This window comes from Tigriopus californicus, chromosome 9 (genome assembly GCF_007210705.1).
Source record: "Tigriopus californicus strain San Diego chromosome 9, Tcal_SD_v2.1, whole genome shotgun sequence".
Classification (NCBI taxonomy): Eukaryota; Metazoa; Arthropoda; class Copepoda; order Harpacticoida; family Harpacticidae; genus Tigriopus; species Tigriopus californicus.
The window spans coordinates 12,223,645-12,240,884 of record NC_081448.1 but is presented as its reverse complement, the minus strand read 5'-3'; the positions used below and the strand labels follow the sequence as shown (position 1 = coordinate 12,240,884).

Below are 17,240 nucleotides of genomic sequence, written 5' to 3'. Positions count from 1 at the left end.
AGAACACCATGGTCGGTCGAGAGGCTACGGTACGTACGATGCATTTGTTGGTCCAGGTGGTCATTGTGATTCATCCTCCAAGAATTTGCTACTCTCGGGTTGAGCTTTGGAAATTTCAGTCATTGTCGTAATTAGCTCCTTAATTCTGCGTGTGCCTGGACAGCATCCCAAGTAATAGTTCAACTTTCGGCAGGCTTTTCCAAACCTAAATGGAACACTTGTAATGAAACGGAAAGATCTCACCCAAGATCAATGACCCAAAGTCTACAAGAGTCGTTACAGCGAGAGATACAAATGACACTGCTCCTTCAGCTCAACAGAGCGACGATGTATTTTGTCCCTCCAGTTCCTTCTTGTTGTTTTTTTTGTTTGTTCTCAGCGTCTGTATTTGGTTTCAACAACATAAATATACATGTACTATATTCTTTACACGGTTATTTCAATGGAATCGTCATGGTCAGTTTCATTCATTTGTACATGCTCTTGATCGTTGGGTTCGATGATTCGAATGGCCGGACTTGGACGTCGAAACTTGGCGGATTTTGTGGACGAAGTGGCCTTCATTGATTTGTATCTTTTCCTGTCAGATTCTAGATTCTGGGATAGCCTGACTCGACATCGTCTGATATCGACATGATAATCAATGTGTTTACTGAAGACAACCACTGAGCCGTTGTATTGCGTGTAACTTTGGGGCCGAATCAACTCAGCCCAGGGATGGCACCAGCAATAAAAGAATATTTTCATCCCCATTCCACAAATATACAGGGCAACCACCACCACGGCCAAAATTGTCGCCTCTTCAACCCTGTCAGATTTGGAATCCACCTTGGACATGACGAAAGAGAGCATCATGGCATTTTCTATGAGAATCACAGCATCACAGAGGACTTGTCGGATTAGGGTCCGTTGACGAACATCCGACGCTCCATACGAAGGGGGTGATTCCACTTTGGTCTGGTGTTGGATAAATATTTCCAAGTTGTTATGGACGTACAAATTGGCCAAGCCATTGATGAGCGAGTTGTGAACAGCCAGGAGAATCTGGCGTGCCCATTGAGCCGGACTCTGGTCGGGTTGCCTTCGGCATTGGGCGGCCGAGTCGGAGAAAACAAAGTGCAATATGGACATCAGGAGCACGTGAGAGCTCACAAAGGCCATGGACTGGCCGAAAAGGCCAGCACCGAGCGAGTAAGCAAACATTTCAAAGACAAGAATTCGAGAGGTGACAAGCATAGCAACAGAGATGAAGTAGAAGAGGGTTACGAAAATTCCGACGGAGTTCTCCTTGTTCTGGCGATATTGCACGGTAAACGACCAAGATAGAGTAAACAGTGAAATGACTACAGACACGAGTTGGAGCTTGTGGTAGTCAAAGATATCTCCAAATTGAATGAGCTGTCCAACATCCACATGGAGCAGATTCTGGAACACCAAGTAGAACTGGAAAATGGGCTGAAGGGAAGCCTCTGTGCAGACTTCAATCAGTTGAGCTCTGGAACTAATGAAGGCTGCATTCTTGGCCGACACCTTGTGAGTCTTGACTTCGGCATCGGATTCACTATTGTCCAACTTTAAGGTGAACCAAAACTGTCGGAAGAAAACCACAAGGGGCCATGTTCCCCAGAGTAAGACATTTCCCAAGGGCTTAACTACTCCGAAGAGGATGAAAAAGATGAACTTGTTCTTTATCTTGGCCCTCCACGGATCCAAACGTGAGCTCAGAATACGGAAGCGCAGTAGCTCGAAGTAATACAAAATGAAAGGAAAGGCCACAAAGACGAGAGTCAGCAAGAATCTGTCTCGGCCTTTGAATGCACCTGCATAACAGTCCAAAGGTACATTTGTGGTTCCGTATTCATGCGAAACCAAGACCTCGCCACTAGCACTGACGTTCTTGATGGTCACAGCCAGGCAAGGATTATTAGAACTCTCCACGTTGTCGTCGTAATGAATCTTCTGAATGTGATCCGAATGTTGGGATCCCCACTCATTCCAGTATTTCTCCATCAGCACGAGATCGGATATCATATCCAATATTAGGAACACGGTTCGAATCATGAAGGTCAAGCTGAAGATCCTCAGAAATCCAGTCAGGGTTTCCATTCGGGTGCGCTCGCTTCTGATTCGCTGGAAGAGCTCCACACTGATCTTGGCCCCCTCAGTGGAGCCCAATGAGGTGCGAAGGCAGTCTTTCACGGCGTAGGAATTTTGATCGTGAGCAATTGATTCCATTTCGATGAGCATCCCATGTGCGACGGAGAGCTTATTCCGATAATGTGAGACGTACGAGATGATTCGTTGGCCATCGTCGTTCTCCGTGTGAAGCAAAGCTCCAAGGTCGTCTCCGTTCGAATTGGCAAAAAATGGCTGAAGAAGGATCATAAGCGAATCCTTGTGGCACTTCTTGGCCGCCAAAGAGGCTGGTAAGTCTCCCGTGCGATTCTTCTCGAGGCAAAGTTCAATGAACTGATGGGGTTTGTCACAGCTGTCCAAGTACTTCTTGATCTCATCAAAATAGTTTCCTCGAGCAAAGGCATGCAAAACATTGTCCCCATTTTGTGCGTGAACAACATCGAGCAGATTGATCTTGGCCAACGATCCACTGGATCGGCCACTTTTGACAATGGCCCATGCCACGGATCGGTGGTTCAACTCCCATGCCAATTCCAGTGGAGTCTTCTTTTGGTCATTCTTGAGGTCTGCAATATCACATCGAAGTGAATGAGTGGCACACACATCCAGAATATATTGCACGATGTCCACTTGATTGGCAATCACGGCCACATGAAGACTGTTGTTTTGATGCTCGTCCACACTGTAGATGACCTCAATGTCATCGCTCAAATGTTTCATAACAGTGTTGAGGTCTCCGTTCTGACAGGCTTGCATGAAATCGATCTCCATTTTGTTATTCACTGAGAGCTAGCGAATTCCACCTACTTTCATGAAACTTTTCACTTTGGCCATGGTTCATTTCATGTGTCTGTAATGATGAGCATTGGGAGCCAACGAGCAACGCCAAACAGCACCAATGTGTTCAATGTCGATCCTGGTCATGTCTCAAGGTTGTACACTCGACAGAGGATTTGATTTTGCCAGCCCGAAGAATACCATGTCTTCGCTCTTCGACCAGGAAGAAGGTGGTTTCTGTTGGTTAGGAGCTTGCTTGGTTGGTCGCTGTGTTCGTTCTGAGATCACGGATTCACTCTCTCACAGATCATAAAGCCAATCTTTTTTTTGTGGCGGCCCACAAAGTTCTTCAATTGATGTGTTTCCTTCTTCTAGACGCTCTTTTTATTGGTGAGATGTGTACACAGAGGATTGACCTTCTTTAAATTCAAGTTTGTTTCGAGTCATTCCTGTTTCTGGGGAAATTGCAAAGCTCACAGTGGCCCCTAATTATTGATGTTTGAATCGTTTAATTCTAGACTTAAAACATACCAAACAGTTAACAAAACATGTATAAGAAATGTAGGGAAATATTGGGTACCTATTTCGATACAATTTATCAGAATCTGGTTCTACCAGAACAGTTTTCATGTGAGGAACGACGTCAGCGGAAATTCCAACTTGAACACTCATCGCTCTGGTTTCAATAGGATATTCTCTGGGTAGGTCATCGGACGCTCAGCCCATAGGGATATCTTGCCCTGGCAGTACATCTTAGCAAGGACGACGTTAACTCTGGACAGACACGGTAGAGAGGGGGAACCGTAGCCTCTATTTAGATGAACCAAATTCATTTTCATTGACACAAGCTAGGCTCTTGTTGACCAAAAAAGCCCTCAACCACAATTTCGAGAGAATTGGCTAACGGTTCCCTGAAAAAGCCACAAATTTCCTCGGGCTTTGGCTAGACGATGAATCGTTTTGAACATTCCATATCACCAATGTAGGAAATAGATTAAAGCGAACTTTATTTAATTTTAGCCACCATGGAAAACATCTTCCAACAAAATGGAGCTACTAATCTACAGTTCACTTGTCCAAAGTGTATTTGATTACGGCCTGGACAACTTTGGAGAAGCGAAGACAATTGACAAATTAGTCAAAATTCAGAAGAAAGCTGTGCGTTGGATTGCAAAAGCCCATTGGAGAGAACACACGAGCCCTTTATTCGACAAATTCAAGGTGCTCAAACTTGAAGATCTGAGAAAGATCAAGATTTTAAGCCATGTACAAAAAGTACTGATGTTTGGGGAGGGTGTAAGGGAAGCGGATAAATATAGGATCGAAAGGAACGACTCTTTTCACAATAGGCGTGGTTTATGGCTTTATGAGCCAAAGTGTAGTCGAGAGAGGATGAAAGCTCTCCCTCCCACACCTCTTTGATTACTCAGATATCCCGGATTATAAATGCACCAACAAGGTTTTCAAGAAAAAACTGAAGGCAAATGTCTAAAACGATGGGTCTTGAAGACGGAATGTGGTTTTCATTTTTTCCCCCTCTATGAATACTTCCTTAAACGCCAATTTTTGTTTCCTCACGCTCCGTTGTGTGTACTGCTTGTCATTGCGTACTGTCATTTTTCTTATTTTGAAAACAAAATGGAGACATCTTCTTCCTGGTCTTTGCTCTTTTCCCAGTATTTTATCTCATGAGTTAAATCATTTTCAATCCCAAAGGAGACAGCATTCACACACACCTTGGTGTCTTGCTGATCCCTGGATGCCGGATCTATAGATCTCTGATGAAACCATCATATAGGACCTTTTCTCTTTTCCATACTAGTTTGATTTCCCCCTTTAGTACCTGAAATAAACGGCAATCCAAAAAAAAAACTATTTTGAACTCAAACTAACGTTCGCGTCAAAAGCAATCGGCTCTCAAATATCAGTGCAAATTGGGCATAATATGGTTGGCTGAGCACTACGTTGGGACGATCATACTAACCTGGTGTTAAATCAGTCATTTTGTGCCCACGTCGTACTGAGTTTCAAGAGCTCATTACTTTTGACAGAGGGGTTCGTCTGAGCTCAAAATTGGTGGACATCTACATAGAAGCTGCGGTTCTACCTCCCTACTATCTCTCTCCAGTGGTGACGGTGTCTTTGCTTTTAGAAAAAATCTCTTTGAGGATTTCTTGATTCTCCAACCCAAGTTCTAGAGAAAATCGAACTGTATTTGGAAGGGCAATGCAATTCAGATTGGGAATAGAAGAGAAGGATCTTAAACATAAGTCTATTGTCAGAGATGGGCATGGCTTACTAAACCGAGTGTTCGTTCAAGAGAGTTGTAAAATATTAGATGAATACCAGAAATATATTATGTCAATTCAAATGGACCCAACAGTGTCCAAAGTTTCACTCTGACTTAAAGATCGTGCCCTCTTCGACTGACTGTGTAGCCAACCTTGTGAAAACATAGGTTTTATTATGCTAATAAATTCGTATTCATTTCTCAGGCAATGATCTTAGAGAAACTTTTCAAGCGGAAAACAGTTGTTCTGTTTGTGATTGTCAAGAGCAGCTTACTTTTAGGGAGTTCCATATGAAATGTTATGCAAAAATTGGGAAAACTCTTTTATTACACCACAGTAGTTTGAGTAATTCCAAAACAGTCAATAAAGACTATAATGCAACGGTCAACATTTTTCAAACTTTTATAATTTTCAGCGAATTTCATTTGCGGATTTTGTTTACAGTTTTTGCTCTTCCTTACCAATTTATGTGCCATTTTGGTTAATCTTGCTTGCAATTTTTGAACATTAAAAGGCCTTTTCAATGTACCAAAATATGCACCCTTGTTACATGTGAGGGATGTCCATATTTGACTTGCGTTGGAGGATTGAGTGTTTACGTCTTCAAAAGAGAGAAATTTACTTTAGTCTTTCGTTCTTTATTGAGATCTTAATTCAGCGGACGTAAAAAAATGACAAAAAGCAACAGCACAAATGAAGCTTCTGAGTTACAAAATAGATTCTCGTTGTGGAATAGACCTGTATTCTTCATTACGGTGGTGACAACCTTCATGAGACGCAGAGGATCGTCTTCGGGTGACATGACAACTCATGAAGGCGATTTCATAATCGTAGGTTTTGCTAAGCAATGTGCAAGAAGAAGTGTAATTGCAACACGAACTGGGTCTAATTAGGGAAGCCCAAGGGTGACAAATATTGTAAAATATGACCTTCATGATCATCCCAACGCCATAACAACCAATGGCTAATGTGGGAAAGAATTTGTTTTTCCGAAAATATTTGTTGTTCGTGATCGAGAAAGCTAACATGGCCACGTTTTCCATGAAGAATACCATCTCGAACAGGAACTGTCGAAAAAGTGATGGTTGAACTTGATCTGAATGTACATAGGTCAGAAACGATTCCCTCTCAATATCTGGAACAATCGGTTTGTTTGAAGTCAGATAATTGGGCCAAATCAGGTCTGACACAAAGGCCTTGACCACACTCGGCCTTCGCAAACGCTTGAGAGTGATCCCTTCCTCAGGAGCCTCCTCAACGGCGCTTTGCATCGAAGTGAGGAGTTTTTTCCGAATTTTAGGCAAAGTATTGTTGATTTCCAGATTGTTGTAGACGTATATATTGGCAAGTCCATTCAAGAAAGCATTGTGGATCACTAGGAAGCATTGGCGAATTGCCAAAAGTGAGCGATAGAAAGATCCACTTCTGTGGTCCCTGGGCCTTTGAGACCATTGGGCCATTGAATTGGAAAATATCAGATGCAGGCTGGTCATAATGCATACATGTACACAAGAAGCGATGATTGCCCACCAGAAGTTCCCTGGACCCAAGGCAAACGCAAACATTTGGAAGCAAACCATTCTGGAGGAAATTTGGAACAACAGCGAGAAGAAAAAGAAGGCCGAGGCTCCTAGAGTGATGGCAAATTCCTTATTCTCTCGATATCGAGTGGTATAAGCTCCAGCCAGAGTGATCACGGATAGGATACCCGCAAATAACGGAAGAGAGTGGGTAGCAATAATCTTCTGAAGCTCGCTCAAAATGGGTCCCGACCAACTCAAGGGTGCGATATCCTGGAAGATGAGATAGAACTGGAGCATGGGCTGAAAAGAGGCTTCAGTGCAAGCTTCGATGATTTGAGCTCTGGAACTGGCTGCGGTGGCGGTTCTCTCCTTGGTGCGATAGGTCTGGATATCGCATCCCTTGGCGGCCCACTCCAATTTGAACCGAAAGAAGAACTTCCTCACGGCTGTTACTATGGGCCATGTGATAAGGTACAATGTGTTAACCAACGGCCTTATGATCCAATGGATAATGCCCATTTTGCATTTGGACATCTGCGGATCCCTTTTGTGCTCCAACCACTCGCTGAACGGACGAAATCGAAGTAGCTCGAAGTAGTACAACAAGAAAGGCATCAAGAATATCACGAGTGTCATCAAGAATCTCTCTTTGCCAGATATCAGACGAGCATAACAGCCTTCAATGATATCGGGGCTTTGGTCTTGCTCAAGACATCGATCCAAGGACGTGACATTAAGGGTAGCATTGTGAGCCTCTTCCCACCAATCGTGGCGATAATCGCGGATGAGGGCGCAATCCGACACCATATCCGATATCATCAGTATCTTCGGGATAAGAACTGTCAAACTGAAGACCGTCACGATTTTCTGGGCAATTTCAAACCGGTTCGGCCTTTGATGCATCTTCAGGAACAAGTTCAAACAAAATCGGGCACCTTGGCTGGAACCCAAGGTGTCTCGGATACATGTTTTGGTAGCCATAGAGTCTTGGTTGTGGGCCTTGAATTCCATATCGAGGAGAGTAGCCAAACCCGAGGGCGAGACATTCCGATAATGAGATAGATACGTGAGAAGACTCTGTCGTTGTTTGTTTTGATGGTGGACAAACCGATGAAGTTGATCCTGGTTATTGGATCCAAATTGGTGAAAGAAGTACAGAAGCACCTCGAGTGCTTCCTTGTTCCCATTTTTGGCCGCTAAAAGTGCCGGAAAGTCGCCTTCCTTGTTGACTTGTAAGCACATTTGAAGAGGATTGGACTCCTTATAAAAGGTGGCCAAGTAATGTCGAATGGATGTAGGTTGATTGTCTTGGGCGAATCGATGGAGCACATTCTCCCCATCTTGGAGCTTGACCGTTTTCGATTGAATAGTTGCTACCAGATCCTCGCATCCCATGGCAGTGGCCATTGCCAACGGCGTAAGACCCTCGTTATTGGTTTTATTGAGGACATCATCGATGACTCCATTGATGTCCGAATGGTCCAAGAGCAAATGGAGCACACGAATTCGTTTGTATTTAACAGCCAAATGCAATCCCGTGTTCCCATCCTGATCCTGGAACGCGATCAAGGTGGGACTGAGCTTAAGAACCACCTCCAGATGGGGCCACTCGTTCTCCCGGATGCATCTGACAAACTCATGTTTCCGATTGATTTTCTTGCCGTAGTGGATGATGGTCCGGACATTCTCCTTGAACGACGCGTTTCTTCCCATTTCGGGATGAATTTGAGGCCTGATTGATGCACCCTGTTATTTGGCCCTGTGTTTGAAATTGTGTTATCACAGGGACGAACGGTTTTGTCAAAAAAAATGGATTTCCACAGTCATTGTCGCACAAGGAATGTTGGCTGTGCATCATCAACAAGAACTTCATACTCATGTGCTACATGTGAAGGTTCAGTACAGTCTCAGGCACAGGTTTGAAACAGAGGAGTGAATGAGAGTGTGTGAGTGTGTGTGTGAGAGAGAGAGAGTTGATCCGACAAACTTGTCAAAAGCAAGGTAGCACTTGCGTGCCGAGAGACCGGGTTATCGTTCAGCACACACGGTGGTATACACAATACTGATAATTTTTCTAATAACGATTTTCTTTCTTACTGAAACAAGAGGAACAACTTTTGTAAATTAAAGTCTTGGATTTTAGCTCAAAGTAGAATATGAATCCATTTAAAGCCTACAAAGAGATAATATTTTTAAAAACATAATCAATAGATGTTTGGAGTAACCTCAGTTGCGTGTCCAACTAAAATTTTAGTCAAATCCATTGAGAAAACGATAAGATATCTTGCTTTCAAAGATTGCGCTCGCATCAAATTTGACTACAAATTGCTCCGGTTATATCTTAAAGTAATTGCCAAAAAATATAATATGCTTTTTGTTTGCCTAAAATATAAATGGAAATACTTCACTTTTCTGAAGCAGGTAGAAAACCCCGAAAATGTTTTCCAAAATAACTTAAAACTTACTTAATGTCAATATTTCACAAATGTGATGCCATACTTGTCAATCGCAACTTTGATCAAGCTTAATCTTGAATTTTGACAAAATTATATTAACATGGAATGAAAACATTGCTAGTCAGTAGAAATTAATTATTGCAAAAAGTGACGAATTTGAAAATTAAACTGTCACATGTACCGTTCAAATATCTTAGGAACATGATAGGATAGTGTAGTGTTTGAAACTTCGCTAAAATGAAAGACAAATCTACATCTTTTGTAAGTTTCAAGTGGCATTTTTTGCTATTTTTAGCTTGTAAAGAAATCTTAAAGAAAATGGAAAAATATTATTACTTGTCGTGTCTTGGAAAAAGATAATAATATACCTAGGAAATAACTTAGTTAGGACATTTTTCTATCTTCTAAGGTGTAAAACGCAACTTTCAAGTTGTAGTAACAAAGCATCTGCTGAATAGAAGTGCTAAGAGTATGTTTAATACTGATTGACTACGTTTTTGACAATGATGCATTTTAATGTAGTTGAAGTGATTTAACACACATATCTGAGCTACTTTTAAACATGTGTATTTAACAAAGGTTGCTCCTTTTGTTTCTTTGACAAAGAAAAACATATCTCGATGTCTTGGCATTTGAGCAAACACTGAACCGGAAAATGTAACCACCGTGCACACGAGTGCTTTGACTTTGGGAGGGCATGGAATAGGTCCGTGGTGAAGAGATGGAATCCAGATTGGTGAAGTGTGTCAGTGACAATTGCGGATTTAAACTTGACCTATTTGCTTCAGTTATTGAGTTCTTCTTGGTTCAACGTATTGGCTGGAAAATTGGGTCTTTTTTGTACTTATTCTTTTTTTTTACATTAGATTACTAAGTGTCTTTCTTCATTGACTAATACTTAAATTCGTTTATAACCATGATTCTTTATCATGATTCATGATTAAACTCCCAGTCCGAAAGCATTTCGCGTGTGGTGTATTTATTCCAAGCATATAAACCCTCAATTAAGGTAAATCAGAAAAATGCTCGTCATCCTAAGCGCATGATTTTAAAGCACCTGGCCAGAACCTCTTCGCTTATCTCCATCAAAGTGAATCATTTCTCCAGGAGGCCTTACATATCCATTGTTTGTGAGTTTAAAGAGCACGATGAAAATACAAGCAAATACAAGTATCACTGTTGTGGTTTTGAAGGCAAAGCCGATTCGTCAATTTTTCTTGACACTCTTCGGGATCTAAAGATGGCGGGATCCAACTTGGCCAATGGAATTTCTTCGGAATTACCCTTCTTTCCGCCATTTGCTCCTTGAGTCTCCATTCCAGCTTCGAATTCGTTTTCGGCGAGTAAATGTGGGGCCAAGAGGTTGATCAAGTGCTGCAAAGAGACGAGCAAGGAGAAGAAGTGCTCCCATTAATCTCGAGGAAATTCGAACTTCCCATATGCTCTCTCAATCCCGGCTTGTTTGTTTGACTTGTCCGATGAGCTCGCAGATAAATTCCCCCTTGCTTCTCACCACATCACTTTGTCGCCATTGAAGTCAGTCAAAATTGATGAGGTTTGTGCCCGATAAATAGATGAAGCTTTGTCAAAATATTTCGACTCATACAAACCGACGGTTACCTTTGCCCATGGAGTCGGACCAAAGGGCGTGAAAAGCGCTTGCCATTGGGGCAACCCAAGATAGACGAGCATCATCCGGAAGTAAGTGGTAAAATTGGGTGCCAAGAAGTGCCAATCGAATGCTCGATCCAGGAACCAAACTTGAGGAGTGGGTGGAGATATATCCAAATGAATCGACCCGGATTCGTCCGCGGGACCCGGGTCTGGCTTGGGTGGAAACACGAGACAAACTCGTCCATTGCCCTCACAATTGTCCAATTCAAACATCTTCCATCGCAATCCGAATTGAGGCTTAATCAAGGTGGCAGTTGTGGTTGAGCCGTGATTAGCCGTGTCCAGGGCCAAGTTAGGAACAGTGGTCACTCGTGTGCTTTTATCACGATTGTTGACAATCTCCAGATCTAAAAGGGTGGGTTGCTCGGTGTCGAACCGATGCCTTAGTCCGGCCACTCGTCTCAAATCCGAGATGCGATTAACGAGCATCCGACCCACGGGCAATTGTTGGCCTATAATGTCCAAGACATAACATCTAATGGCTTATTCATTGAAGATATGGAACGTTGGATCTAGGTTGTATGTGTCCCACCTCCATGAGAGTAGTTCCAAGTGAGTTTGAAACCATCCGCAGCCAGATAGAAATCCTTGACTTCGTGGGGCAAAACTGTCGAGTACCTCTGTTCCCAACTTGTGATAGCGATATTGTCACAAGGAAGCGATTCGCGAAGGATTACATCTTGAACCCCAGGAATTCGCTCTAAAAGAAACTTGTATGCATCGAATTGAATTCATTCTCTCTCGGTCTATGAAGTTCAAGGTTGATTTTTGTTTCCAAGTGCTCTCGGAGATTGGATCTAGCTTGTTTACGTTGAGAGATGCTCAACTTGGAGAACGATTACCTAAAGCCGAGATGACGCCGAGAGTGAGATTTTCGCGAAAGTCTTCACGTTGTTCGATTGTGGCCTCGCCCATGACTTGGGATCGCTTATCAAGAACGTTACTGTAGATGGCATTTAGCGCAAAATGTTATTCTCAAGACGAAGTGGCCACAACACGGTGATGAAGAAGAGTTTGATCGATAAATTGACTTCCCCGTTAACGAGCGAGCTTCAACGGAAATTGAGTGAGAAGAAAGCCGATTTTTATTTGTATTTGAACCCCTCCGTACAAAAGTAGAAAAGGAATCAATCATTCAAGTCTTTTTATAAGCCACAGAATGAACACCGGCAATGGCTCGTCCAGAAGGATCCGCAGCGTTTTGAAATGATGCATCCCACGCAATGGCTTCAGGTGTGGAACAAGCAATGGATTTGCCGAAGGGAACCGTTTTTGCCGCGGAGGGCGATGGGAAGTGCTTGCTGAAGATCTCGCGGTACATATAGGCCTCTTTCGTAACGGGCGGGTTCACTGCAAAGCGGCTTTCGGCAAACTTCATCTGGAGATCGCTCACATTCTCCTCAGCAATGTCCTTGAGAGCATCAATCCAAGAGTAACCGACCCCGTCTGAAAACTGCTCCTTCTGACGCCAAAGGATATCATCCGGTAAATAGGGATTCTCGGGATCGTTGAAGGCCTCCCGCAGAATGTACTTCTCGATTTTGCCGTTACACATCTTTTCCTCCGGATCCAGATTCATGGCGTATTCCAGGAATTCGCGGTCCAAAAACGGAACACGAGCTTCAACACCCCAGGCCATCATGCTCTTGTTAGCTCTCAAACAGTCATGCTTCTGCAAAGACTTGATCTAAACGGAATAGAAATGAAGAAGAAGGAAAAAATGATGAGAATGAGCGCAGGCAAAGGCAATAAGATGTCATGATGATTCATTATCTGTAACTGAAAGCTTCAAGTTCAGACTGAGAACGAACACATTTCTTCTCAAGTGTTGACGAGAAGTAATACAATATGTATATTCCGCATTCTGCACGTATTAGTTCAGGGATCGGGATCATGGACAAGGATGGACAAGAGTGAAAGGATGTCATTCCCATCAATTCACCATCTGGACTTTAAGATTGTCTTTATGTGTTGTACAAAACTTGATTATTGAGTAACAGCTCTACAAGTTTGGGGTTTGCGCTTTGAAGGCACGTAAGTTCTGACCTTAATCAAAATATTTAAGTATGCAATGTAATTTATTCAAATTAATAGATATGAAATTAAGATATATTTCATATAGACAACTCAATATGAAATAAACAAAATATTTAACATGGAGAAATAGTTATAAACTATGTAACATGTCACCATCCTCATTTAACCTTAAATATATTGCATTTTGATTAAAAAATACATAAAATGCATTCTTGCAAATTAGTATTTCAAAGAGATTGAAATTAGAGAAGGAAACGCAAGAATAAAAAAATTGCTCAAATTCCGTTGAATAATAACCAATTTGAAACTACACGGAGAACTCTGCCCATTTATATCACTAACCTAGTATTCATTCATTTTTTTTCGGCCATTATTTGTTTGAAAACTTCTCTTAAATTTTGGCGAATATATTCCACGGTGAGGGGTTATAGCTCCCGCCAACCCTTCAAAGTCGGTTATTTTCAAGTTTCTCTCGTCCCCACATATATGACCTTAAAACATGTGACTCTAGAACAGATGCACTCACCTTCCTGACCGTTTCTTTGTGCAACTCGCCGGCATTCGGTGCTTTATGAAAGTACAAATATCCGGCGAACACTTCGTCCGCCCCTTCGCCGCTCAAGACCATCTTACATCCCGTGGCCTTGACTCTTCTAGCCAGTAGAAACATGGGTGTAGAGGCCCTGACCGTGGTCACATCAAAAGTTTCCACATGGTAGATCACATCCATCAACGCATCCAAGCCTTGCTGAACGGTGAACGTGAACGAATAGTGCCGAGATCCAATATGCCGAGCGACCTTCTCCGCCGCCGCAATGTCCGGCGAACCTTCCAAACCAATACAGAAGGAGCGAATGATATCATTGTTCCCAATCTTTTTGTACTCTCGACAAGCGATGGATGCGATCAAAGACGAGTCCAAGCCTCCGGATAGAAGCACGCCATAGGGAACATCGGACAATAAATGCCGTCGAACAGATTCGGTTAGCTGATTGCGGAGCTCGAGCTTATCAAAACTGATGGAGGGTAACCGGTTCAAATCCACGAACCACGGTTCGGTGTAATAGGACTCGAGCTTATTACCGATCGGAGATCGGACGGATCGACCCACGTAGTAATGACCCGGGGGAAAGATCTCGAAATGGTCGCAATTGTCTTGGATAGCTTTCAGTTCAGATCCGAACCAAATGGAACCATCCGAAGACCAACCCATGTACAAGGGAATGATGCCCACTGGATCACGGGCAATCACGTATTCATCCTCGGTTTCGTCGTACAAAGCAAAAGCGAACATGCCGTTAACGAATTTCTCCTTCAAGAAATCCTTGCCGTACTTCTTGTACAAATGAAGGATAACCTCGCAATCCGAATCCGTGGTGAAGTCGTCTTTGACTCGTTCATCCTGGGCGATGAGTTCGTCTTTGAGCTCGATGTAGTTGTAGATCTCGCCGTTGATGGACAACGAGATATCCTCTTGTTTGGAGCAGATGGGTTGAGCACCGGAGTTGAGACCATTAATGGCCAATCTCTCGTGAGCCAGAAGACAGTTCTTGGCACAATGGATCCCGTTCCAATCCGGACCTCGATGACGTAGCAATTTCGAGAGTCTCAAACCTTCCTTGCGCTTCCCCACGGAAGATTCACTCAGTCCAAATACGGCGAGAATTCCACACATCTTGACTTCACAGAGCAGCCCTCGTAACTAGTAATGTGGACTAGTTTGTCGAATTTCGACAACCTCAAAACGCAGATCAGATCAACATCCACCAGCCGGTTTAAAAGAACTTCACCGTACTAAGGTGAAGTGAAATTTCTAGTCTAGCTTTTGACTTCTGGGCGAGTTATATCTTGCGGAGAGATTGGCTCATGCAAAGTTACCTTTCATGGCAGGACTTTTTTGCTGGTGAGGCTCACCATTGATGTTTATGTTCCTAGTTCTGGGGATACTTCGATAATGATGACATGTTTTCTAATGCAGCGATATTCAGCCCGGACCATTATAGTCACTGATTGCCACGTGTCACCAGGCAACCCAAGATTTACAACCGGTTCGGAACATTTGATATGTACTTTGAACCACAATCCATGTTCGTACACATGCGCAGAGTGCATCTAGTCAGTCCATGGGCACTCGCCGTGAGTTTGTAGGGGCCTTAAGTATTCCATCTAGAAGACTACAAGACATCACTATAAGATGGTGTGGGTTTCAACTCGGGGAAACATTTGAAACTTAATTTTGATTGCATTAACAAACACATTGTGTTGCATTAAATCATACTTTACCTCTATGAAGCCCATTATATCTATTTTTTGAGGTGTAAAACGTAAAAGCTGAAATGATTATCCGTAGCCGGGCTGGCTCCGGCTTTGGCCCAGCTAGAAAAAAGTCCGACCTGAAAATAGAATCACTTGGCCTCCTTGGCCTGTTGGGGCTGAGGAATTGACCATCCCGACATTGACTAGAATTGTAGATTAGTTACATCTTAGAATGATTGACATCGGTTTGTTGAAAATAAATTGAATATATCAGCTCTGTTTACACGAGTATCACAAGTCAAAGCGGTTTTTTTTTTATTTCTATCACGACACTTGAGGGCCTTGACCTTCGATGAGATGGTCAATTTTAGCCAAACCCTCTTGAATAGCTTCCTTCTGTGATTGCATATTTAGTTCGTCCAGGTGAAATCGCAATCTATTCTTCACTCCTTTAATGGACTTGGGACTCCGCTTGGCCGACATCGGAATGATTTCCTCAAACTGAATGACTTTTTCCGGTCGTAGTTCTTCGGGTAGCCCCGCTAAATGTGACGCATAGTCTTTCATTTGGTTGAGGAACTCGTCTAATTTCTCACCCGAGCCGGGCACGTCCATCTTATTCACGACACACACCGCCGGTTTACTCAGAATGTCGCTATTATACAATTCAATCTCGCGATTAAGCAAGGCTACCGTCTCAAAGGCCGTTCGGAAGGGATAGCTCGGGTTCAATCTGAACCCATTGACGTCAATGACAAAGAGCAGTAGCCGGGTACGTTCCACGTGCTTCAAAAACCTATGTCCCATACCCACGTTTTGATGGGCTCGTTCGATTAACCCGGGTAAATCCGCCACTTTCACAATACGAGTGTCTGAATAATTGATATGCCCAAGATTGGGCTGAATGGTGGTGAACGGATAGGCTGCAATCTTCGGATTGGCCCGACTGATGGCCTTGAGAAAGGTACTCTTGCCCGCATTAGGAAATCCGACTAGGCCCACATCGGCAATGAGCTTCAAATCCACTCGAATCACATGTTTTTGACCGGGTTGCCCGAACCAATGGTTGTCTTTACAACCCCCCGCCCCTCCATTCGCCACAATCAGTCGCATGTGCGGCTGGTCCATGTCCATAATCTCGCGTCCCGCCTCATTCAGGATGGACACACCCGGCGGAATGGATAAGACCACGTCTTTCCCTTCACCACCCACTAATCGCGATTTCGAGGCATGGCCACCCGAATCACCCGTTAATCGGCCCCGCCCCTTCGGCAAACGTTGGTGGACTTTCAATAGGTTAGGCGCCGGACCATGGACGGGGCCCGTCTCGAGAATGACATGCCCGCCCCGCCCACCCACCCCACCCATGATGGGCCAACCATTGCCCCCATGACCAGCCTTCACGGAGAGACGCAAGGAATCGATCCAATTTTGCTTGGCGTCGGCCGACACCCGGATTCGTTGGGCCCCCGGATCCACCGCGTGAGGCCCAGCCGTGCTCAGACCTGGCATTCCGCGGAGTCGAGGGTGGGACCGGGCTCGACCCATCAGTGGGCGGGCCCACATCTTGATCAAGGCCGGGCCGGCGAGAATGGATTACCCGGTCGATGGATTCCTCCTCAGTCCATTCACATTGGGCGAGGTTTCAGAGGTTTGGGTTGATGGAAAAGGTGAAAAGCCATGTGTTTTTATTTCTACATACACTGAGAGGTTCCGCGGCCCAGAAATAATCACGGGAGGTTGCCTCGAGCGTGACCAATAGAGATTTTCAATCGAATGTGACACGACTGATGCAATGGCATAAGGCGAATTTTTGTCTTAAAAATTGCTTTTATCGAAAAAGGCCTAGCCAAGATCAGATTTGATGGGCTCATAAATTTAGTTTAGTTTTGCTATAAACATTTTAAACTTTGAGCACCAATCAAATAGGTTCCAGGACAATTCGACCCAGGACAACTCGACCCAACGGACAATTCGTCCCAACGGACAATTTGAACAATTTGGCCCACAATTAGCTCATAACTCTACGAATACACTGAACGGTATGTCGGAGTGATGACAACAATAAGCAATGCTCATAGAGCCAAATT

The 17,240-nt window shown here is 43.7% G+C and overlaps 3 protein-coding genes across 3 annotated transcripts; all 3 read right to left on the bottom strand.

Moving 5' to 3' along the window:
* Positions 1-9,727: 9,727 nt before the first annotated feature.
* Positions 9,728-11,823, bottom strand: LOC131887228 (tubulin polyglutamylase complex subunit 2-like). Its single transcript, XM_059235782.1, has 4 exons — positions 11,700-11,823; positions 11,390-11,557; positions 10,804-11,309; positions 9,728-10,557 (listed from the first exon to the last, which is right to left on the bottom strand). Exons 1-4 carry the CDS (start codon positions 11,770-11,772, stop codon positions 10,357-10,359), a joined length of 948 nt encoding a protein of 315 aa, XP_059091765.1. The 5' UTR covers positions 11,773-11,823; the 3' UTR covers positions 9,728-10,356.
* Positions 11,824-11,919: 96 nt separating this feature from the next.
* LOC131887221 (uncharacterized) lies at positions 11,920-14,856 on the bottom strand. The gene is made up of 2 exons (XM_059235775.1): positions 13,421-14,856; positions 11,920-12,544 (listed from the first exon to the last, which is right to left on the bottom strand). Exons 1-2 carry the CDS (start codon positions 14,567-14,569, stop codon positions 11,993-11,995), a joined length of 1,701 nt encoding a protein of 566 aa, XP_059091758.1. The 5' UTR covers positions 14,570-14,856; the 3' UTR covers positions 11,920-11,992.
* Positions 14,857-15,441: 585 nt separating this feature from the next.
* On the bottom strand, positions 15,442-16,848 carry LOC131887225 (GTP-binding protein 10 homolog). Its single transcript, XM_059235780.1, has one exon. It carries the CDS (start codon positions 16,714-16,716, stop codon positions 15,475-15,477), a length of 1,242 nt encoding a protein of 413 aa, XP_059091763.1. The 5' UTR covers positions 16,717-16,848; the 3' UTR covers positions 15,442-15,474.
* Between the last annotated feature and the right edge of the window lie 392 nt (positions 16,849-17,240).